This window comes from Pseudophryne corroboree, chromosome 2, assembly GCF_028390025.1.
Source record: "Pseudophryne corroboree isolate aPseCor3 chromosome 2, aPseCor3.hap2, whole genome shotgun sequence".
Lineage (NCBI taxonomy): Eukaryota > Metazoa > Chordata > Amphibia > Anura > Myobatrachidae > Pseudophryne > Pseudophryne corroboree.
In genome coordinates, this window is record NC_086445.1 from 135,092,059 (window position 1) to 135,116,586 (window position 24,528).

General features: G+C 45.0%; 1 protein-coding gene across 6 annotated transcripts in view; it reads left to right on the forward strand.

Moving 5' to 3' along the window:
* Positions 1-24,528, forward strand: part of MTUS2 (microtubule associated scaffold protein 2) — a 1,049,445-nt gene that overhangs the window by 351,054 nt on the left and 673,863 nt on the right. For all 6 annotated transcript variants that reach the window (XM_063951742.1, XM_063951738.1, XM_063951743.1 and 3 more), the window contains one exon: positions 12,713-15,030. In XM_063951742.1, the coding sequence (XP_063807812.1) occupies positions 12,928-15,030 (2,103 nt within the window). In that variant the 5' untranslated portion in view covers positions 12,713-12,927. The remainder of the gene's footprint in view (positions 1-12,712; positions 15,031-24,528) is intronic.

Genomic DNA, 24,528 nt, shown 5'->3' on the forward strand with positions numbered 1-24,528 from the left:
AAAGGTTCTTGTGGTCTGTAAGTATGGTGATTGAATGAGAAGCTCCCTCCAACAGATACCTCCACTCTTCTAGAGCGAGCTTGATGGCTAGCAACTCCTGGTCGCCAATGGCATAGTTGCGCTCAGCTGGGGAGAACTTCCGGGAGAAGAAACTGCAAGGGTGTAAATGGCCATCTTTAGCCCTCTGAGATAACACCGCTCCTACTCCAACGGAGGAGGCATCCACCTCTAAGATGAAAGGAGAGTCGATGTCAGGCTGTTTCAGAACAGGCGCAGAGATGAACCTTTGTTTTAAAAGATGAAATGCTTGCATGGCTTCTTCAGACCACTTGGACGGGTTAGCACCCTTCTTAGTGAAAGCAGTAATAGGCGCCACAATGGTGGAAAAGTCTCGTATAAACTTTCGGTAATAGTTGGCGAACCCTAAGAACCTCTGGACCCCTTTGAGGGTTAAGGGTACCGGCCAATTTTGGATTGCTTGTAGTTTCTCAGGATCCATCTCTAGTCCGGAACCGGACACAATGTACCCTAGAAACGGAATGGACTTGACTTCAAAGACGCATTTTTCTAATTTGCAATAGAGATGATTGACACGGAGACGGGACAGAACCTCTTTAACCCAAAAACGATGTTCCTCTAAATCGTTGGCAAAAATGAGGATATCGTCTAGATAGACCACGACATGACGGTATAGAATGTCTCTGAAGATCTCATTGACAAAATGCTGGAAGACAGCTGGAGCATTGCTCAATCCGAAGGGCATGACGAGGTACTCATAATGTCCGTCACGGGTGTTAAAGGCGGTCTTCCACTCGTCACCCTCACGGATCCGGATGAGATTGTATGCACCTCGCAAGTCCAGCTTTGTAAAGATGGTAGCTCCGCTAACTCTGTCAAAGAGCTCAGTAATCAGGGGTAAAGGATAACGGTTCTTGATGGTAATGTCGTTCAAACCTCTGTAGTCGATGCACGGCCGCAGACCACCATCTTTCTTTTTTACAAAAAAGAAGCCTGCGCCGGCTGGAGAAGAAGAAGGTCGAATGAACCCCTTTGCTAGGTTCTCTTTAATATATTCCTCCATAGAATGCGTCTCAGGCAGAGACAACGGATAAGTTCGGCCTCGAGGTGGAACCTTCCCTGGAACGAGATCAATCGGACAGTCCCATTCTCTATGAGGAGGAAGGATATCAGCAGAAGCTTTACTGAACACATCCGTGAAATCTTGATATGGAGGAGGTGGAACATCAGACGACCTGGGGGAGGAAGAACAGACAGGCAATACTTTAAACAAACATGTCTCAGCACAGGAGGAACCCCATGCCAGGATTTGCGTAGTCGTCCAATCAATTGTAGGATTGTGAAGACGGAGCCATGGAAGGCCCAGGACCACAGGATGTGTGGCTCTTGGAATCACTAAAAAAGAAATAAGTTCGGAATGAAGAACTCCCACTCTCAGACGAACTGGTAGAGTCCTTAAAGAAATAACTGCATCAAAAATTTTGCTGCCATCCACGGCAGTTAAAGAAATGGACGAAGGAAGTCTCTCGGTGGGTAGGGACCACCGTTTAACATAGGCTTCGGTAATAAAGTTCCCAGCTGCTCCGGAATCAAGGAGGGCAATGACGTTCCGATAACGTTGAGCAACTTGAAGCGAGACTGGGAGATTACAATCTTGAGGAGATGGAGAGGAGATCATTACTCCTAGCCGGCCCTCTCCTTGGCGAGCTAGGATTTGGAGTTTCCCGGACGTTTGGGACAGGCATTAATGGTGTGAGACGGAGCTGCACAATAGAGACAGAGAAACTCGGAGAGACGTCTTCGGCGCTCAGCAGGAGTTAAACGGGAACGGCCAAGTTGCATGGGCTCATCTTTAGATGGTGACAGTTGACGAGGAGGAGGAGCAGAAGATTTTGGAGCAGATGATCTTCCACGCTCAGTTGCTCTCTCTCTGAAACGTAAATCAACTTTCGTGCAGAGTGAGATTAGCTCATCTAACTTAGAAGGTAAGTCTCTGGTAGCTAACTCATCTTTAATACGCTCAGATAAGCCATGCCAGAATGCAGCATACAGGGCCTCGTCGTTCCATGCCAGTTCGGATGCCAGGATCTGGAACTGTATCAGATATTGTCCTACAGTACGTGACCCCTGGCGTAAACGGAGAATCTCGGATGAAGCTGAGGTTACCCGGCCTGGCTCGTCGAAGATGCGCCTGAATGTTGACACGAAGGCAGTGTAGGAAGATAGCAGGGTGTCGGACCTCTCCCATAACGGTGATGCCCAATCAAGGGCTGAGCCACTGAGAAGAGAAATAATGTAGGCAATTTTTGTACGGTCACTGGGAAAATTGCCAGGTTGTAGCTCAAACTGAATCTCACACTGGTTGAGAAATCCCCTGCAGAATCTTGGAGATCCGTCAAATTTTGCTGGCGTTGGAAGATGAAGACGTGGAGCAGAAATGGGTAAGGTGGGTGGGGTTATAGCTGGAGTCACTGTGGTTGACGCACCAGACGCGCCTGATCCACGGAGAGTTGTCTGAATCCCATCCAGCCGAGTAGAGAGATCCTGGAGACAGCGGATGATGTGGCCCTGTGCAGCCTCCTGATGTTCTAGTCGGGCTGCCAGTTCTTGCATCGGCCTGGCCGCTTGATCCTGGTCTCCGGCTGGATTCATTAGGTCAGTGCTTACTGTCACAACTGAGGGCCTGAGCTGACGGGAGGCAGCCTCAGTTGTAGGGGCTGAGATGTACCGGAACCTGGGAGGTTGTATCAGACCCCTGGACATGTAAGTAACATGAATAATAACTGCCCGAAGGCGTGACCACGACAACTTGGATAAAAGTCAATGATGTTTATTATGACAACTCCGCAACACAGCAGCAGTAAAAGAAAACATAAAAGTCAGCAAAGAATAAATACAGTTCCTGGGTACTACAGGATGGCAGGAGCCACAGGGCACTGGTAGTGTGAGATAGTTCTTATGATCTTCTAGATGGAAAGTCCTTACCAGGCCCGACTGTAGCAATGGAGATAACCCAGGATTGTGCCAGCTGGTGTTCCAGGAAAAGCTGGGTTGCTGAAGATAAAACAGCTGCTGTGGATACTGGCTGGAACCAGACTGTTGTTAGCACGGAGTGGATACTGGCTGGAACCAGTTAAATAATAAATGAACTTGGGAGCGATGAAATATGAACTGAAATGTAGAACTTGAGAGCGGAGAAATAATAATACCGGTGGAGAGTGGTAAAGTGTAGAAAGGACACCGGCCCTTTAAGGGAAGCTGTACTCTGCTGGAAGCTGAGCTGGAAGCAGGTAATGTTGTAGCTGGAAACAGATGAATCCACAATGGATTGGAGAGTCAGGCTACACCGCAGGTGGAATGCTGGTGCGGGTCTCTATGGTGGAAGTCTTGAGACAGGAGCTGGAACCTGGAAGACAATCACAGGAGAGAGACAAACAGGAACTAGGTTTGACAACCAAAGCACTGACGCCTTCCTTGCTCAGGCACAGTGTATTTATACCTGCAGCAAGGAAGGGATTGGCTAGGCAATTATGCAGATTATCAATACTGAGAACAGATTGGTGGAAATGATCAGCTGACAGAATCCAAGATGGCTGCGCCCATGCAGACACTTGGAGGGAAGTTTGGTTTGTAATCCATGTGGTAATGAAAACAGTAATGGCGGCGCCGGCCACCGGAGACAGGAGGCGCCAGGCTGACAGATGCACATCCAACCACGCGGACACAGCGGAGGCCGCGGCTGACGTAATCGCCACTCAGACACTCTGCATGCAGAAGTTCAGGGACGGCGGCGGAGGCCGCGGGAGACGCCATGCCAGGTGTAATATGGCGTTTACTGTGACAGCGTCCCAGAGTGACAGGAGAGGATACAGGAATGTACACATCAGGATAACAGATGGGATCCGGTCCTGGAGCGCTGAGCCAGCCTTAGGAGGCATCTGATGGGTAAGAAATGGCGTCCAGATACCCGGATCGTGACATCCTGACTCATATATGTATTGTGCGACACTGTGGGTGAAGGTGGTACCACAGTAATATATTTTCGTACTCATCTCATAAAACGTATTGTGTGACACTGTTGGTGAAATTAAACCGCAGTATTTGATTACTATTCCTGACACATATACGTTTTGTGGGACACTGTTTGTGAAGGTAATACCACAGTAATATATTTTTGTACTCATCTGATACACGTATTGTGCAACACTATTGCTGAAATTAAACCGCAGTGTTTGATTACTGTTTCTGACTCATACATGTATTGTGACACTGTAGGTGGTACATTTTTTATACAAATTGTGGTGTGTGCTGTACTTTGGATAGATATGGAGAACAAACAATTGAGAGGAGAGCAAGAAGCACATACTAGTGGTGCAGGTGCTGCCACCAGTCATAACGATACAAATCATTCAACGTCATCTACTAAAGCCGATGCCCAAGATCATAGACGGCTTAAGTCAGGGCATGTAAAATCAAAGAAGCAATATCATTTTACAGTGGGAAAGATAAAATATTTAAAAACAAAGTTAGCTACAGGGAAAGATAAAATTGGCAAAATGGCATTCACCATATGAAGTGGCATGGAAAGGCTAAATTATTATAATGGTAGTTCTGCCTCTTATGATGTAATTCTTTCTCTGTAGAAATGTTTAAAAAAAATGAAACTTGTTAAGGCACAGGAACCAACTGTGTTCTTAGAAAAATCACAAGTCTCTCAGGAGAGTCTAAGTGTGTCCGCAAGTGCCATATGTGAGCCTGATCTTTCCAATACTGCACTTGAAGAGGAGGCTTCTTCCATCATTTGTGCGCTCTCTGCAAATGTGGGGATGAGCAGCACATGCCTATGCTGACATAGAAATTGAGGATGCTTCTGTGGAAGTGCAGCAGGATGAGGAGTATATTTGTGTAGCTTGCGCTAATAAAGATGTTGATGATGAGGATGTTGTTTGTGTAAATCAGGCACCTATGGAAACAGTTGTAGCCCATGGTATATAAAAGCCCATTGTCATGCCTGGGCAAAAGACAAAAAAAATCCACCTCTTCCGTATGTAATTATTTCTACCCAAATCCGGACAATTGTCAAGCCATCTGTAGCCTTTGTAAAGTCATAGTAACGTAGAGATAAAGACGTTAACCACCTAGGAACATCCTCCCTGTTACATTACTTGCAGTGCATTCATAAAAAGTTATTGTCAAATTCAGAATCTTTGTCTAAAAAAATGTAACAGTCAGCCTAGCGTCACCTAGCTGCTCTCTTCTCTCTGTTAGACCCAAAGGCCTGCAATCTCCAACACCAACACCTTCATCATCAATATCCTAAGTCATGATCGGAAGTAGTCCTGCATCCAATTGTATAGGCGTGACTGACTCTCCTATCCAGGCTTCCTCAGAAGCATCCTTAAGTACTACACCTGTTGCTGCTGCTGTCCAGAAGGGGACCAGGAAGATTACTTGTAGTAGTTTAACAAAACCATTGACTGTTAAGCAATCCTTTGCAAGAGGGAGCAAGTATGACAGCAGTCACCCAGTTGCACAGGGAATTACTGACGCCATACCAACTATGCTTGTATTAGACGTGTGTCCAGTATCCACCATTAATGCAGTGGGTTTTAGACAGTTGATTAAGGTACTGTGTCCCTTGTACCAGATCCCATTTAGATTCCACGTCACTAGACAAGCAATTCCCAGCCTGTACACGGACATTAAAAAAGCGTTGTCCTCAGAAATGCAGTTATACCCACTGTCTACTTACAGTAACCACGGATATGTGGACAAGCGGAACAGGGCAAACTAAAGATTACATGACTGTGACAGCCCACTGGGTAGATGTATTGCCTTGAGCACCACCAGCAGCAGCATCTCACAAATGGCAGCTCATTCAGCGGCAGGCTACTCTGTGTATCTTCCCTATGTAGAGCCAGTTTGTGCACTGCTCATTGCCAGCTTGTTTTGTGAGGGTCCAAACAAACCAGTAATTTCAGCCACAAGTGTCAGTCCCTGTCGCTGAAATGAGTGGTTTGACTTTATTACTGTGCATGCCCTGTTCAGTATATACAACATAAGGGTTGGTAGGAGGGCCCAAGGACAATTCCACCTTGCACCTCTTTTCTTTGCATTATGTGCTGCTTGGAGCATTGCTCATTGTCATCTTGTGTGGCCATGCTGGAAGATTAAGTTCCACATGTTTATGCCGCCCACTGCTGTCGCTTCGTTCAGTCAGGCAGCTACCTCAGTGCAACCCGTTTGCCTAAACTCGATGAAAACAATATTGTGAGCTGTGAGGTGGTCAAAATTGACTGGAAATGAATGTAAACTAATGTTATTGAGGTTAATAATACTGTATGAATAATATAGGCCCAGATTTTAGCTGTTTTTATAATCTTTAAAAAAAATACAGATCCAAAACTCGCAAGGGCGGTTTTGGAAAAACCAATACAGATCCAAAACACGAAGGAGACACAGATCCAAAACCGAAAACCCAAGATCTGGGCCGGTGCACATCTCTAATTCTAACTAATCCAATGATTCTGGCCTCAGGACTTAATTATTTTTGGTGGATGCCAACATATATGTAGTAACACTCACCCCTCCTTTGGGAGAACAATGGAGAACCAGCAGTCACGAAGAGCAAAGCCAAAAAGGAGAGGATCTGCCCGGCGTCCGTTCCAACTGAAACTGTTTATTAATTTCTTTTTCTGTTTTCTATTTTCAGTTGAACTTGAATCTGAGTCTGTTTATTATAGTTAGATGCACACACCGGGTCCCTGCACAGTCTCAGTGAGCAGAGCAGGAGCTCCAGATCACAGAGTAATTGTTATCGCTCTTGATAGTTTTCTCCATGGAAGCTATCACTCACCGTCGGTGATGAAATATTCATAAACTGCGGAGTAAAGTAACTTTTTTCACCGCAATAAGCAACAATGGAAAATTATTCCTCTCACCATGATAAGTGTCGTTTTGATAAATAGTTCCCACAGTATATTATTTTGAAGGAACACTTTGTGAATGTGCTATTAATGCTATGCTAAAAGTAGGAGAAAGTACAAGATTTCAACTAGTGTGGTATTGCGGGCTGTAGTTATAATGCCTTCTGTCGGGATTCCGGCGTTCAGGATACTGCTGCCGAAATCCTGACAGCCGACAATGCCGCCAGTTAGAATCCCAGCGCAACAGGGATATTCCCACTTGTGGGTGTCCATGACACCCATAGAGTGGGAATAGATCCTGTGGCGAGCGCAGCCAGCTCGTAAGGGGACTCTTAGTGCTCGCCCCGCTTCCGGAATTCTGGTGGGTGGGATGCCGCTGACGGGATAGTGACAGCCGGCATCCTGTCTGCCAGTATAACGTACCACACCCGGTATTGCAGTGCTGTGGGTCTGAGCCTTACCAGTTGTGCCATGCTTGTGTCTTTCTACGTTGTAAGTTTAAATGGCACGTCTAACATCTTGGTCAATTGAACTATCATTTTAAGTGACCAGGAATCCCTCAGTTTGGTGCCCAATTAAACAAGGAACTCAACCGAGGCACTACTCTTAATATTGATTGGAAATTGATGGGTTGGTGATTCCAAATAATGTTTTAATCAGTTTAGTATATTTTTAGGTTTACTCAGCTTTTAATTAGCATCATTTATTTTGTTAAGGAACTTAAATCTCTTAACAGAGTCACAACCTTACTGGTCCAAAACAGCAAGGTTCTCAGACCCTTAATTATTGATAAGCGGCAATAGTACAGAATTTACATTGAATCTGAGACATTAGTCTGAAGATTGGTGTGCCAAGCACTTTTTTCTAGACCTATATCTTATAAGTCCTATACTTTATCCACAGGTCTATCAGACTATGGGGGTCATTCCGAGTTGTTCGCTCGTTGCCGATTTTCGCAACGGAGCGATTAAGGCAAAAATGCGCATGCGCATGGTACGCAGTGTGCATGCGCTAAGTATTTTAGCACAAAACTTAGTAGATTTACTCACGTCCGAACGAAGAATTTTCATCGTTGAAGTGATCGGAGTGTGATTGACAGGAAGTGGGTGTTTCTGGGCGGAAACTGGCCGTTTTCTGGGAGCGTGCGGAAAAACGCAGGCGTGTCAGGGAAAAACGCGGGAGTGTCTGGAGAAACGGGGGAGTTGCTGGCCGAACGCAGGGCGTGTTTGTGACGTCAAACCAGGAACGAAACGGCCTGAGCTGATCGCAATCTGTGAGTAGGTCTGGATCTACTCAGAAACTGCTAAGAATTTTCTATTCGCAATTCTGCAAATCTTTCGTTCGCTATTCTGCTAAGCTAAGATACACTCCCAGAGGGCGGCGGTCTAGTGTGTGCAATGCTGCTAAAATCTGCTAGCGAACAACTTAGATGCAGTGATTTACCACACGGTAATTACGGGCTTTTAGCCTGATAATGCTATCGCGCTATCCAATTACAGACCATTTTTACCATGCAGTAAATAACCCGTTATCGGCCGATAACACATGGGATCTATGATAAGATTGGGGACCCAACGTGTCTCCTGGGGCTCGTTATCGGGAATTCTGGCATAATCCCAATAAGTGTTGGTTTACAGGGCTAATTGGATAGCCCCGGGGGAATCCATTAACTGCGATAACTCACCGCAGCTAATAGGACACCGCCCTATGCATTTTCCTTTATAGCTAGATAATTGGATTTCCCCTTTTTGCAATTTAAGATTTTTACTTATTTCACTTTTTTTTGCATACTTTTAATGTCTGGAGAGGAGATCCAGGAGGCACCTACCACCCATCACTGCCCACAACCCACTACAAAATGGCTCTATTTCTGAAAGTCAGGCAGTGGGTAGCGGAGCCATGATGATGTGATCAAAAATAAATGTCATCAATGCCTGGTCAGTACATGTCACTATTGAAGTGGATGGATTCCCGGAAAAATAGTCTATAGGAGAAGAATTTGCCAAAATTCAGGAGTCTCATGGATATTACAGAAAACTATGGCTATACGCTTTCTGGGCCTTATTCAGAGCTGAACGCATCCGCTACTTTCGCTCTGAAGGCCGGGGTATTGCTGTTTCCAATAAGTGCCCTGTTTTCGCATTTTCAGCAGCGTAAACACACAGGTCCGTGAACTTATCACGCATCATCTGTGTTTTTGCCCCAAAACAGGTACAAAAAATTTGGGTGGTAAAAATGGTCTCTAATTGTATTGCTCCCTACCAAAAAATTATGGTAAAGTCCCATTTTTACGGCCCATAAAATTATCACTGGCAATTGCATTACCTCCTCTAAGTATTACTGCATTTTACAATTAAAAGATCTCAAATTATCCTGAGAATAAAGTATTTTAAAATTATTTTTTAGACGATTAGAAAAGAATCAGTGCGGATGTAATAGGACATACAGCAGGCTTTTCTCTGCAACGGCTGTTTTTATGTTTTAAAATATGCAGTAAAAGGATTAAGAAATAGGCTGGTTATTTCTGCAGGTAAAATGAGGCTTTTGGAATTACATAGCAATTAATCCTGTAACAATTCACTTTCTATGTTAGAGATAAGAATGGAGTTGCCTAGATTCACTTGTTAAACCAGAGTGTAGTATTAATTGTAAGTGACTTTTTATTAAGCAGTCATTGTTCCTGAAATCTAAATGACTGCTTAGAGGTCTTTCATTTACATTAATTGCATTGATGGAAGGGATTTCTTTTTGAATCTTGCTCCACTGTCTGAACTGGTTTTCTCTGACAGGTCTGGGAACAGGCACTGTGTGAAGTTATTGCTCATTTCTGATTGCCTACCTGACCTCAAAAAAAGTTTTCTAGGAGCTAAATGCCCCAGAGGAAGACTTGGCTTAAAAGGAGCTGCCGTAAATTTATGGAGAGAAACAGAAATGTATGAAATCACTGTATGGGAAATTCTCTTGCTTACATAGCTGGGATAATTGACAAATATTAAGCACTTAATAATATAGCATTATATTTTTGATAGGTCGAAATAATTGAGTTTGTTGGTAGGTACCAGTACTGGAGCTGGGCTGTTTTGTACATGTGAACATGTGACGCCATGGTTGAGGGCACATATCCGCTAGTACAACACTGTCCAGAGTAGGACGCTCCAAGCGGCTTAGCAGCAGTGCTACAGGCGGTAGGGTAAAGGGCCCCATACACTACAGCGACATGTCTGACCCTCATGTCGCATAAGATTTCCCTTGAATCGCCCGGCAGGATCGCAGTCCTTTTGCGGTCCTTTTGCATACGATGTACCTTATGCGATCCCAGCCATGCCTGCAGACCTGAAATATCATGAGTGCAGCACTAACGATCTAGGGACTCCGATCCAACGCTCACAGGACAGCGCATTGAATCGGATGTAAAACACATCCGATTTGCCACTTTTCATCCGATTTATTGGCCCGAAAGGTCGAAATCGGATGAAATCGGGCATTATCGTTGTAGTGTATGGGGCCCTTTACACTCCAAGAAACATACAAGCCAAATGCAGGTTCCCGGGGCAGCGATGTCACTGAGCAGCTCGCAGGGTTTTAACACCCAGGATGATGTCACCGCTGGCACACCCCTGGTTATGGCCCTGGTAGGTGCTGTGTGATATTTTCATGTGATGTTGATGAGCTACATCCAATTAATTGCGTTAATTTGGAAACTAGGAGCAAATGTTGAAGCACCACACCAGACATTTCTTACACTACTCCACCTATTTCACATGGACCATAGCTCACCACCCCGCATCCTGCCCACTTCCTAGTGAAATGGACGGGAATGTGTTGTAATGATGCGTGTATGAGAGAACAGCGTCAGATTCAACCCAGGCAGTGATTGACAGGTTGGCAAGTATGTTTTGTGCTGTAAATTGGTGTTCATTGCAAAACAAACAATGTATTGTTCTTTTCTGAATGGAGGTGGGCTGACCAAGGAGTAGTGTGTGGAGGGAGGCTGGACAACACTTAACTGGTGTTGAACAGAAGAACTTTTGTGCATTCCCCGCATGGTTCTTGTGGAGGATTAACATGTACATGTACTGTACAGGAATGTGTTATGGGTTTAAGCAAGCACTGTAATCAAACATTCCTACTCTCTCTGAATATTGGGGAGACCTCCCGGAGTCCTGGCAGACTAGGCCGCCTCCCACTTCTACTTACCTTTCTTCTGAAGTGAGTGGGGCAGCGATGATGTGATTTGGTGAAAATTCCATAATCATGGCCTCATTCCTACTGCACTATTGGGGGTCATTCCAAGTTGATCGCTAGCTGCCGTCGTTTGCTGCGTAGCGATCAGTGGAAAAATGGCTAATCTGCGCATGCGTATGCACCGCAATGCACACGCGCGTCGTATGGGTGCAAAGTCCATTGTAGTTTTGCACTGGTTCTAGCGACGATTCCAATCGCACAGTCGAACGCAAGGAGATTGACAGAAAGAGGGCGTTTATGGGTGTCAACTGACCGGTTTCTGGGAGTGTTTGGAAAAACGCAGGCGTGGCCGGGTGTTTTCTGGGTGGGTATCTGACGTCATTACCGTGTCACTCGTCGCAGCAATCATTGCACAGGATAAGTAACTACAGGGCTGGTCTTGTTTTGCACAAAATGTGTTTGCAGGCGCTCTGCTGCACAGGCGTTCGCACTCCTGCAAAGCGAAAATACACTCCCCCGTGGGCGGCGACTATGCGTTTGCACGGCTGCTAAAAACTGCTAGCGAGCGATCAACTCGGAATGACCCCCATTATCCAAGTAGTTTCACTGCGAAGGTGGACAGGGTTTGTTAATGCAAACTGCATCATCACATCCCCTGCATGTGACACTTGTATATCCTAAAAAGGAAGCAAGTATGTCTGTAATAACCCTGCTTCTGAGCATGAATGCAAAACAGGATTTATATTTTACATGTACTGAGCCGGAAGGGGTGGAGATTACTTATATTCCGAGGCTCCTGATTTAGCTCAAGTTAATAAATGAGTCTAGACCTATATTTGCGGCACATACCGTATAAGGTTTGTGGTGATTATAACCAGAGGTTTTCTTTCTATGAAAAATGCTACTCATACTCAGGATAAAGTGTCGGTACTCTCCTAATGTTGAGAGATGAAACGGGATTTATAATGGCTTCCATACTCTGGACAAGACTGCACATGCTTATTTTATTCATTTATAAAATGAGTCCACCGATTCTGGAACCAGTTATAAACAAAAAAAATGTAACTACTCGTAAAACAGGTGCCGACACGGATTACCATTGGTTACCATCAGAGAACAGCACGGATGGTGACCCACCAATTACTTTCAATTGGACACATTTTGCTCAATTTAGGCGTATTTCACAGTGGAAGCACATTTATATTTGTACATAATTAAATGTATTATATAAAGCAATAGAACAGGCCGTGGCGCACCGGAACATACAGCACTTGTGCTATATCTCAGCTTGGTTTCTGGATTGGGTGGGGTGGTGGGGGGGGGGGGTGGTGGTATCAAGCTTTCGAAAGATTGAATAAGTTGCCCATAGAAACCAATCAACTTCTAGCTAGCATTTATCAAGCACATTCTACAAAATTATAGCCAGGATATAATTGTTTGCTATGGGCAACTTCTCTACTTGTCCACCTCTAAACTAGAAGGATCGATTGATACATCCCCCCCCTTAAATGGTGCGAAAAGCTGCACCATTCAGAAGTTCTTGATGTTCAGTATATTAACATGTGTTGTCTTTTCTCTTATAGGTTACCCAGAAATTTCCAAGTGCAGCAGACAAGATTATAAAGCTGATGACTGCAAATCAACCAATTAGAGTTTATGTAGACTATGGGTCAGCGTTAAACTGCACTCCAATGGCAGCGTTCTAACAAACTGTCATGGGTTTAATCACTGCTTTGCATACATGGAAAGAAATAGCCTAAGGGTTCTGTGTAGCTGCATATGACACTGACCTCCGAAAATGAGTATTCCATTAGCTCCAAGCAAGGATTGTTGCACTGAAAAGGAAGACAATAGCAATGAAGACAGAAATGACAATGAAAGTGTCACTAGCTTAGGCGATTCTAATGCCAATCAAATTTTCTCAACAAAGACGCTGGAGAGAAAGGATGAGATATGTAGCAGAGTGGATCAAACTGGAACATTGTGTGCCAAGCAGTCAGAGACCTTCATGCAGTTGAGCAAGGAACACAGTAGGTCAGATCATATCGGTCACGTGTTTCCATCTAGTGAACGAACGTTTAGCGACGTAAGACTACATTCTCCAACAAACAGGGACATCAGCAAAACTTACATGACTGATGATGTAAAGGACAGTATAAAATCTTCTAGTACTAATGGACAATCCCCTATAAATTCAAAAGCCAGTTTATATGATAGAAACTCCCAGGTTCCCATCAGCAAAACACATGAATCTTCTACATGTATTTATAGTAATAATGTTGGTAACATAACACAAGGTGAACGTTCTAAGGTAAAACCAGGTATTCCTTCCCATAAAGTAGAACCTTTTATAAAAGAACATATTTCGCCTACACCATCTACAGATTCACCTCCTAGATTCTTGCAATATGTTGATGCATCCTATTGTGGGATCAGGACCATGGACAGATCTTCGCCAGCTGACCATTTGTTTGGACTATCCTCTCATCATCTCAGTAATACCTCAGAGGAAAAAAAGATTGTATATTATTCCAAACCACCTACCTCAAACATCACTGGCCCTGATTTTTCAACGGGTGATGGAACCTCAACCCATGTCAAGCAAAGCACATTGTCACATCCTACAAATGCCGACGATCACTCTCGTTTAATTTACAAACCTCAGGTAATTTATAACGTACCAGAAGCACAATTATATCAGGGTCAAATAAGCAACTCGCCAGAACCGAAAGATCCCAAGATTCTACAGTCTAAGTTGACATCTCCACAAAAACTAGAACAGATAACTTTGGTTGTCGTGACTGAATCCAAAAGAGTGGACAGCATGCTTGATACCAGAAGATTTCCTCTGTCTCCTCCCTGTGGCCAGGCAGTGATGTCACCTTCGAGCCAAGTTGAAAAGCAAGGTGGGACATTTCTATCCACTAGTCCTTCCAATTCCAGGTTGCACGATTTTAAAGCTGATGTATCTTACAATGAAGCAAAAGCCCATTTCTCTCAGGTCTGGGAAACTCCAGCTGGTCAAGAACTGGAATTCTTAAAAAACAAAGAGTCAAGTTACAAGCCTATGATCAGAAAAACAACATCACTCACCGACTCTGTGGATAAGATACACGCAAATAAAGACAGATTTTCAGTACAAGATTATATCTGTCAGGACAGTGATAATAATTTTCTTTCAAGCAGCAGTGTGGCTTCCTTACGAGATAAAAGTGCTTTAGTTGACAGCAAAAAGACATCACTTGGTCGCAAAAATCCGTTGGATGTTTTAAAAGGCAGTATGAAAGAAAGCCACAAAGACCCAGCTGACTTAGTTTTATTTGCTCCTACTCTATCGTGCCCAAGGGTGGCTGTTAATATTAATGATCAATGCATTGCCTCACCGAACAGATATAAGGATCTTAGTGCTGCTCATGTTGATAGATTGTCACCTTCTTCAGTGCTACCTCCTATTGAGAGTACACAGTTCAACATATCACCTAAAGCTACAAACAAGACACTTTGTAACAGTGGAATCCCCAAACCAATACTGGTGCACTCCAAATCTTCCCCTACAAACCAGGATGACACAGAAATAAATCATAATGTCAAAATAGAGGAGGCGATTGGACCTGCACTCATTGCTCCTAAACCCAAGCATGTGCGGCCTAAAATTATTACCTACATTAGAAGGAACCCTCAAGCCATTGACAGATTGCCATTTGGACAAATGAGCATGCCTTACGGGTCCTCATCTTGTACTGTTCCTCTTCCAAAGGAACATGATTTATTGAGTAGCGACATTAAACCCTCAAATGTGTTGTTAGATAAGTACAAAGCTGACATACACAAACCAAGGATATACAGTGCTGGATTGATGGTATCTGGGATAAGGCCCCCCGGACATCACTCATTAGAGGAGGTAAATAATCTGTGTTCTATGAAATGATATGCACATTATTGTGATGCGAACAGGTTATGTACATATACTGTATGCATGTAGATCTATTCTTACTGAATAAAACCATGGTTCTGCAATTTCACAGTTAAAGCATTACGAGATGTTTACAGAATTGACCAGTATTTAGTAATGTGGGAACATATGCGTGATGCTATGGCCTGGTTATTGTATTTGTAGCTGTCACTCATTTTGTCCACTGCTGCATCTATACTGCCGTTCTCCTAGGGAATACATACTTTTTACCGGTGGCCGGGATCCCGGCTGTCATGATCCCGACAGCGGGATCCCGGCCACCAGTATGCTGGCAGCGAGACGAGAGCTAGAAAGATCCTTGTGGGCACGGTGGCTCGCTGCGCTCACCACAGGATCTGTTCTCACGCTGTAGGACGCCTGTCAGGATTCCGGCGTCGCATTGTGACCGCTGGGATCCCGACAGGCTGTCTCGTGATTGCCTCCCTTCTCCTAGTACAGTACATAAGAGGAGGCTACTGGGCATGCTTTGCGGAGTTCTCCAGTACAAGTGCAGTCAGTTGCCAGTGCTACAGACATCTGTTGTGAGAAGGGAGTCAAGTAGGGGCAGTTAGCCGTCTCTTGGCAGAGGTCTCTGTTACATGGCATATTTGTAATCATGTTAAAGTTTACGATTGCATTTTTAATTATGACCTTAATGTTATTTTAATTCTAGTGAAAAACATATTTTCCTGAAAGAATATCAAGAGCTTCCACCTATAATATTATTTAAAGCCTGGTAGGTCATCCATAAGAAATGAGTACTATCACATATTGCAGTCTGTTGCTTAACCAGCCCTGTAGCTACAGTAGTAACAGATACATGCCATATACATTCAAACCCATACTAAAACCACATGGAGCCATAGCAATATAATAGTATGTGATCCCACTACCCCCTGATCCATCATTGCCAAATTACCTTCCACTTTACCACTTTAGTTACAATATTTACCCTATGCATATCCCTAACATTATTTAGCTTTTACTCCCCAGATTTAACATTATGGGATGGGGGGCTGCCAATGGTAGGGGGGCTTCCACTACCCATGCCTGCCTGGATAGAGGAGAGGAGACAGCCCATCAGGCGGCCAGACTGCGCATGCGCAATTCCTCGGTTTCTATGGACTGCATCGGTTGCAGTCCATAGAAGCCGGATAGGGCTGACGAGGCAGGCAGTGGCTTCCCTCAGGAAGCCAGTGCTCTGCTAATTGCAGCCCACACTGGCAGTCCCGGAGAGAGGAAACACCTCCCAATGGGACTGCCTGTAGTGTCTGTGACTGACAGGTAGGACTTCCAATAGGAAGTCACTGCCAGTCACAGTGAAGCCAGTGCAGTAGAGGTGGGCAATACAAAACATTGCCGTCAGTCGGGACACGCGAGTCAGCTCAGGGGAGTGACTCGATACAGTGTCTCGGCGCACGGCTCCATCTGAGAATGCACAGTGTGCAGACTCAAGAGAGTGACTGCCAGGACTCGAGAAACAGGGAACGAGTGTGTGATCCATGGTGCACGTTTGTCTCTGACTGCAGCTGAGCTGAGTACTCAGCACAATGTGGAAAAGGCACATAATCCCAGGCCAAAAACACATTATCAGGATGGTGTATGCACATCAATGTAAGCTATGAAAATAATAAAATCGCAATCACTCCCCTCCCGAGTCTCCACCTAGGTAGGCGCCCTTACAGTTGCCCAGAACTTCAGCCTTCAGGTCAGGACTCAGGAGGATACAGAGCCAGCCTGATGACTGAATCCACCCAGAGCCCAGAGGATGGAGCAGGAGCAGTGGTGGCACCAGAGGCGGGGCTAAAGATCAGTCCAAATTTCAAATAGGGGAACAACACCAACTGTCACTAACTGCCATTTCAAACTGACTCACAGGCTGCTGGTGTGCTTCCTCTATTTGAATTTTAAACTGAGCTGCAGCCCCACCTCTGGAGACGCCCCTGAGCAGGAGTGAGTGAGTCGAGACACTAGATACAGTGGGGTCTATTTACTAAGCCTTGGATGGAGAAAAAATGGATGGAGATAACGTCCCAGCCAACCAGCTCCTCACTGTCATTTATCAAACACAACCTGTGACATTACAGTTAGGAGCTGATCGGCTGGCATTTTATCTTCGTCCAAGGCTTAGCGGTGTGCCCACTCTGTGCACAGTGTGCCGAGATCCCTGCTTCCTCTTGTTAATGTGTGTGAGTGGCTGCTGAATATTGTGTTTGCAGCGAGTGTGACTTATGACTGATTTGATGAGACTGTGGGGGTCATTCTGAGTTGTTTGCTCGTTGCCGATTTTCGCTATGCTGCGATTTGTTGCAAATTGCGCATGCGCAAGGCACGCAGGGCGCATGCGCTTAGTTATTTAACACAAAACTTAACAGTTTTGCTGTGGCTTCTGCGGCGCTTTTCAGTCACACTGCTGTTCGGTAAATGATTGACAGGAAAGGGGCGTTTCTGGGCGGCAACTCAGCGTTTTCCCGGCGTTTGCAAAAAAACGCAGGCGTGTCAGGGAAAACGCGGGAGTGTCTGGAGAAACGGGGGAGTGGCTGGCCGAACGCAGGGCGCGTTTGTGATGTCAAACTAGGAACTAAACGGACTGAGCTGATCGCAATCTGTGAGTAGGTCTGGAGCTACTCAGAAACTGCTAAGAATCATTTAGTAGCAGTTTTGCCAATTTTTCATTCGCTATTCTGCTAAGCTAAGATACACTCCCAGAGGGCGGCGGCCTAGCGTGTGCAATGCTGCTAAAAGCAGCTAGCGAGCGAACAACTCGGAATGAGGGCCTATGTGAGATAGGCTGTTCTCTAAGTATAATGTCTTGACACATTAACTTTAAGTGACTCGAATCATTCAAACAACTAGAAGATTTGAGTCAATGTGTTGACACATTCACTCCGTAGCCATCTCTATAGTACAGTCACCGACTGCATCTGGCTTCACTGACACTGAGCAAAGGTAGCGGATTCTGGGGGGCTGCAGTCCTGCAGTCATAGGTAAAATCCGCCACTGATGGGCTCAATTTATAAAGAAAAGTATAGGGAGATTTGAGATTAAGGCAGAGGATAGTAGGGAGGGCACACATCACTGATCTGCGGCACAGCTCATAGGTGGCTAGAACCGGCAGTGGGACCAATAACCAAGTAGCACAATTATAGCAAACTCTGCCTCTACTAGGCAGTGTGTGCCTCAGTAATCATAGGACTCCTGGTCCCTCACTGTACTTCTCCTTCCTACATACAGGTACCTGAATATGGTGCAACTCACACTGGGGGCCTCATTATAATAATTTAAAAGGTCAGGGGCATATACAACAAAGCTTATAGAGAGGTACATTTGAGACAGATAAAGCAACAACCAATCAGCTTCTGTCATTTTTTACTTACTGTAAACTCATAGGAGCTGATTGGTTGGTACTTTATCTCTCTCCAACTTTTGATACATAGCCCCCATAAACAGTTAATCAATGCAGCGGGAGCTCCCCAATGATACACTGGGCTGGGACACTTACAAAGCTCCAATAGAAGATGATCTGGCTCTGTGTTCTGTCTATTATCCCAATAAAATAGTCCAAAAGGAAAAATCTGCACTTACAGATGGAGCATGAGTTAGAGGAAGAGATCAAGCCACAGACACCCCATACAGTATGTCAGGAACGTCATACAGCTTGCAAATCTGGATTGCATTGTCTGGAATGAAAGAATGCGATGTACCTTTCCCTTCTACTTCTGTTAGAACCTGGAACTGAGACAGGATTGAAAACAAAGTACACCCTCCCCAGGTTTCCTTTTCTAAGTAGCCACATAAGCTCACCTACTGATTGTCATAGTGTTTCATGTTACTAGGGGATCCGGTCAGGATCTGGGCTGTCAGGATCCCGACAGTCAGAATACCGACGCCGGAATCCCGATGCTATTCGGAATAAAGACACCGGCATTCCTAATAGGTTCACCATCCCAGCGCCAAAATCCCGACATCCGGCATGCCAAATGAGCAGGCACCTTGCCACTGGACAGGTAAGTTGCGGGAGGGGGGCGGGGCTAGGTTTAGGCTGCTGGGGGAGGTTTTGGGTTAGGCTGCGCCCCAGGGAAGTTAGGTTTAGGCTGTGGTGAGGGGGAGTTAGGTTTACGCACCCCCCAGGGAGTGTTAGGCTGGGGTGGGGAGGGATGGGCTAGGCTTTAGGAAGAGGGGTTAGGCTGCGTGGGATGGGGGTGTTAGGTTTAGGCTGCAGGGAGGGTGGTTTAGGGTTAGGGGACCATGGGATGGGGGACGGTAAGTATACTTACCTTCCCCTGTCGGAATTCCGACTATCGGGATGCTACAATTGGTATTGGAACCCAACCCATTACTAGTCCACATTACATCCTAGTTCTAACTTATTTACTAGGCTATGAGGTAGCTGCAGCTAGCCCTAACTTTAAGTCAATAGCAACCACATTTAATAATTATGCTCCCTTACCAGCAATGAGCTAATACTTTAAATTATGAGCATTTAGGGGCCTATTTATCACCATCCGCATCCAGGATGCGGATGACAGGTGATAAAATCGCCCAAACTCGCACTGCGATAATTGATTCCATCGCAGGGATGGATCAATTATCGCATGCAGGAACAGAGCTTGCGGTCAAGCTCTGTCCCTGCGATGATACTCCGCAGCATCATCGGGGTATTTTTTCGGAAAAAATACCCCGATGTCCTGCTGTGCATGTGCTGCCCCCACCGACATCGCTGCTACCGCCGCCGCCCGGTCGACCCCCACCCTCCCCTCATTGCGACTACCACCGTGCACCATGGACGCCCCCAAGAAGATCAATATACTCACCAGTCCAGGGAGCCGGTTCGCTCTGCTTCTGCTGGGCTGCCCGGCGCCGGATCCTGTGCGCTGCGGTGACCCCCGGTGCTGTAAAGTGCACTGCCGCTTTGCAGCATCGCTTTACTGCACCGGGGCCACATTGCAGCGCACAGGGGACCCAGCGCCCGGCAGCACTCACCGGAGCAGCGGACATCGGCTCCTTGGACAGGTGAGTATGTTTTTTTTTTTTTACTTTTTACACTGTGATCAGCTTGTGTGTCCATCGGACACACATAGCTGATCACTCTGCCGGGTCCCCACTCAACTTTCTCTGCCAGGGGCAGAGAAAGCTGGGCAAATGCCACATTATCGCAGTGCTGCCCTGTGAACTCGCCAGCCTGAGCTGGCAAGATTATCACAGGGCACACTGCGGTATTTTTTCACGTTTTTTTTTATTATTTTTTTTAGTCAATTTGGCCACATCACATTTCCCAGTATAAGTATGGGGAATGCGATGTGGGTTACTAATAAAAAGTGAAGTAAAGGGTTTGGAGGGGTTTAGTAGGGTATGCCAGCGGCCGGGCTCCCGGCGACCAGCATACCGGCACCGAAATCCCGACCACCGTCATACCGATAGCTGGGCGAATGAAAATGAGCCCCTTGCGGGCTCGCTGCGCTCGCCACGCTGTGGGCATGGTGGCGGGATTCTCCCTCCAGGGGGGTCGTGGACCCCTAAGAGGGAGAAAAAGTGTCGGTATGCCGGCTGTCAGGATTCCGGTGCCGGTATACTGTGCGCCGGGATCCCGACAGCCGGCAAACTGAAGACCACCCGTTTGGAGCAGTTTTTCATGGAAACTGCTCCAAATGCCCTTTAATACATTCAGGTGATACTAAAATAATGTTAATAAATAGACCCCTTTATTTTAATAATAATAAATAAAAAGCTTATTTGTCCTTCTCACCAATCTGGGTTTAATTATGAAAAGATTCAGTTAGATTTAATAGCTAATATGTTGTGAAAGTAACTGCAAAACTTTATTATATTGTCTTGTAAAAGAATAGTAGGAAACACTGACATCAGAATTTAATTGTTATTTTTGCCATGGCAATAACAAACAACGTTTCACGCCACTAATATAATAAGACCAAAGAAATAATGCGATGCTGGTGTACACAGCTATTTCTCCTAGTCTTAGCCTGAGGTACAAGCACTGTGCTGTTCTCAAAACGTTTTGCTACAGCCTAGAAAGCAAACAGCTTGAGATGCCACTTCTATTGTTGTCTCTCTGCCTCCTGGCACTCTGAGAGATAACTTACTCGCCATTACTAAATCATGACATCACTGAAACATATTCAGAACACGTTTCCCTTCTGCAATCTAGAACAAGACATTTCAAGCTGGTGTGGCAGTTCACATCAATCTGTGTTGAATAAACCAAAGAAGAACCATTGTGGATATTTATGATTTGATATATTTTAATCAGTGTACTTTTTTTTCTTTTAATGGGGGAAGTTGTTTCCATTTGAACTACAGTGGATCAATAGTCTATTATAGTTGGACTACTAGCTTTCTACTCTAGTGGTCCTAAGGGTTTTAGGACAGCCCAGTCCCCTGGGAGTATGTCATAGAGGCGCCAGCCCTGCGCTGCTTTTTTAATATGGCAGGAATGCCCCATACTAAATATTATAATATAAACAAGCGCCGGAGCTCTACAGCTGGGCTTGGTTAGGATTTGGGGAAGGGAACATGTTGGCCATTTTTAATTATTGTATTATTTTTGACATTAAGCAGTGCACTATACTGGGACACACACGGCAATAATATGGGTTTAGTATGAAATACCTACAATCAAAATCCTGATGGTCAAAATACCGACAACAATTGACCAACGGTCAAAATACAATATTTAAAAGACCTACAAGGCCAAAATACTGACATTTAAAATGTCAACAGGTCAAAAAGTCAGCATGAGTTTTCCTAAAAAAATTTTCGGAGGGTGTATGTCGACATAGCTCGACATGGACACCGTAAAAGTGTACCGCGTCCCCTTGCATGGTTCGCTGCGCTCCATTCTACGGGCACGGTGCTTCGCTGCACTCGTCACACTTTTATATTCCCCCTCCAGGTCTACTGGGATGGTAAAGTATGTACAAGTCGGTTTCAATTAAAAACTTGTGTCGACTTTTTGACTTGTCGACATTTTAAATGTCTGTATTTTGACCGTGTCAGTATTTTAAATGTCGGTATTTTGACCATGTCGGGATTTTGACCATCAGTCAATGGTTGTCTGTATTTTGACCATCGGGATTTTGATTGTAGGTAAATTGACCACATCCCCAATAATATGTGTGAAGTGTTATCATTACTTGGAGTGCATCTGGAAATTCATGTCTTCCTAGCAAGTATAGGAATAGACCCAATTTAAACCAGCTCTATATTGGAATGGATTTAAATGGCAAGGTACACCTCTGAACTTAGCACCCCTTTATCTCATTATAATAATCTTCCTCCACAAAATGAGGCATTGTTGTGTGCCCTTTATCTAAGCAACAACACTTTTAAGGGTCTATTTACTGAGACTATGAGAGCGACAAAATGGAGAGAGATAAAGGGTGGAATTGAATTGTTTGAAAAGTCGGTTGGGTGTCTGTTTTTTCCTGTCTATTAGATAGGAAAAAACAGATTCCAAACTGACTTTTCAAACAATTGAATACCCCCCAAAGTACCAACCCACCGACTACTAACGGTCATTTTTCAAACACAGCCTGTGACATGGCAGTTAGGAGCTGATTGCCTGGTACTTTATCTCCGTCCACGTCTTAGTAAATAGACCCCTTAATACAGTAGTAATAACTTCACCCCTCACCTTGGTGGGAGGCAGTCTTGAAATTACATAATTTGAGGCGTTCTACAGGTCCAAAGTTGTATTTGTACCATGGGACGGATGTTTTATGAGGGATAGCTATCTTCATTGTTTTCTACATTTGGCTATCTTCTGAGTTTTAAACCAAAGGATTTAAACAGTACACTTGGGTATTCGTGTTGCCCCTATATATGACTGATCGGGAAAAATGACTCTGTGCAGACATACTTGAATTCAAGGCAAAGCTTCTCTAGAAATATGGTTTTTAATAGGACATTGGCCCTCATTCTGAGTTGATCGCACGTAGCAACTTTTTGCTGCTCGTGCGATCAACTTGACGCCGCCTATGGGGGAGTGTATGTTAGCATAGCAGGGCTGCGTTCGCTTGTGCAGCCCTGCTATGCTAAAAAAGTTTCCTGCAAAACAAGACCAGGGTAAGATTATTTACCCTGTGCGACGGATCCAGCGACGAAGGTCCCGGAATTGACGTCAGATATCCGCCCTCCAAACGCCTGGATCTGCCTGCGTTTGCCTCACCGCGCCTTGAAAACGATGAGTATCCGCCCCGGAACGCCTCCCACCTGTCAGTCTTCATGTGATCGCCACTGCGATCACTTTCTGTGCTGGCAGCGTCGCTGCCCGGCGACCGCTGCATGCAAACGGGTCGGAATGACCCCCATTAGCTGTTGTACTGCCACAACTTGCACTGGCTCCTATTTATCGGGTAGTTTTAATTTGCAGACATAAAACATTGCTTATATTTGCTCACACCTCTATGTGGTGAGAGCTCCAGTGAGCTATATTTATTGCCATAAACATTCCACAAAGACGGCTGCAGTGGGACTGAGTGGACTGAAAGAATATTAATATTTTGGTAAACTGCAAAGTTGGACTGTGAATTATGTGAAGAAATGGAATACAAAAGGGATTTTTTGTCCTCACCGTGCGCTCCTAATGCCACCTCTCCAGCTGCTGGTTAATTAAAAAAGGCCAACACCTATTCCTTAACAGATAGACAATATACAACAACTTTAAAAAACCCGCGCTGTGAGGTACAATCATGTACAGAAATCTTTTTATCAAGAAAAGTCTCTTTAGTGGACCTAAATATAATGTGTGAATTCACAAATCCAACTCCTTTTCCTCAGATATTCCCCAGTACATCCAGAGGCTTCCGTGCACGACTCCCTGTTCTCACACCAAATGATCAAAATGAAATCCTTCTACTTACATAGAATTTCTATCCCGCATGCACAAAAAGGTTTCTTTCAAACAGCATCCTCTCAAAACTGCGCATATTCTCACATGGAGTGACACATCTTATTTCATTCTCGCATGCGTGTAAAGGTATCTCTGGTCTCAGACGTGGTAGGTATAAAAACGGTGTAATTTAATCCAGCCACATAAATTTTTATATCCACAACTGGATTGTTAAAAGTTCATAACATAATCAGTAATTGCTGTCAATAACGAACCGGACCTCACAGATGAAGAGTACGGGATACGTCCGTGTGCCCGCTTGCTGCAGTCAGCGGACTCGGACCATCGCTAGGTGGATAAGGCGCCCGGCTACTTCTTACGCGGTCCTGCGGTCCTGGATCACGGGGTCAACGCGTTTCATAGAGTTCCGCTATCCTTTGTCAAGACTTCCCGTGGCTCTTACTTCAGGGTATTTAACCCTGTCTCTCCTAATGCACACGTGTTTAATCAAGCACACGAACAGCACCAGTTCTTATTTAACAATGGTTAAAACAACTCAATGAATGAATTCACATTTTCATATCATTTAAAACTTTTTA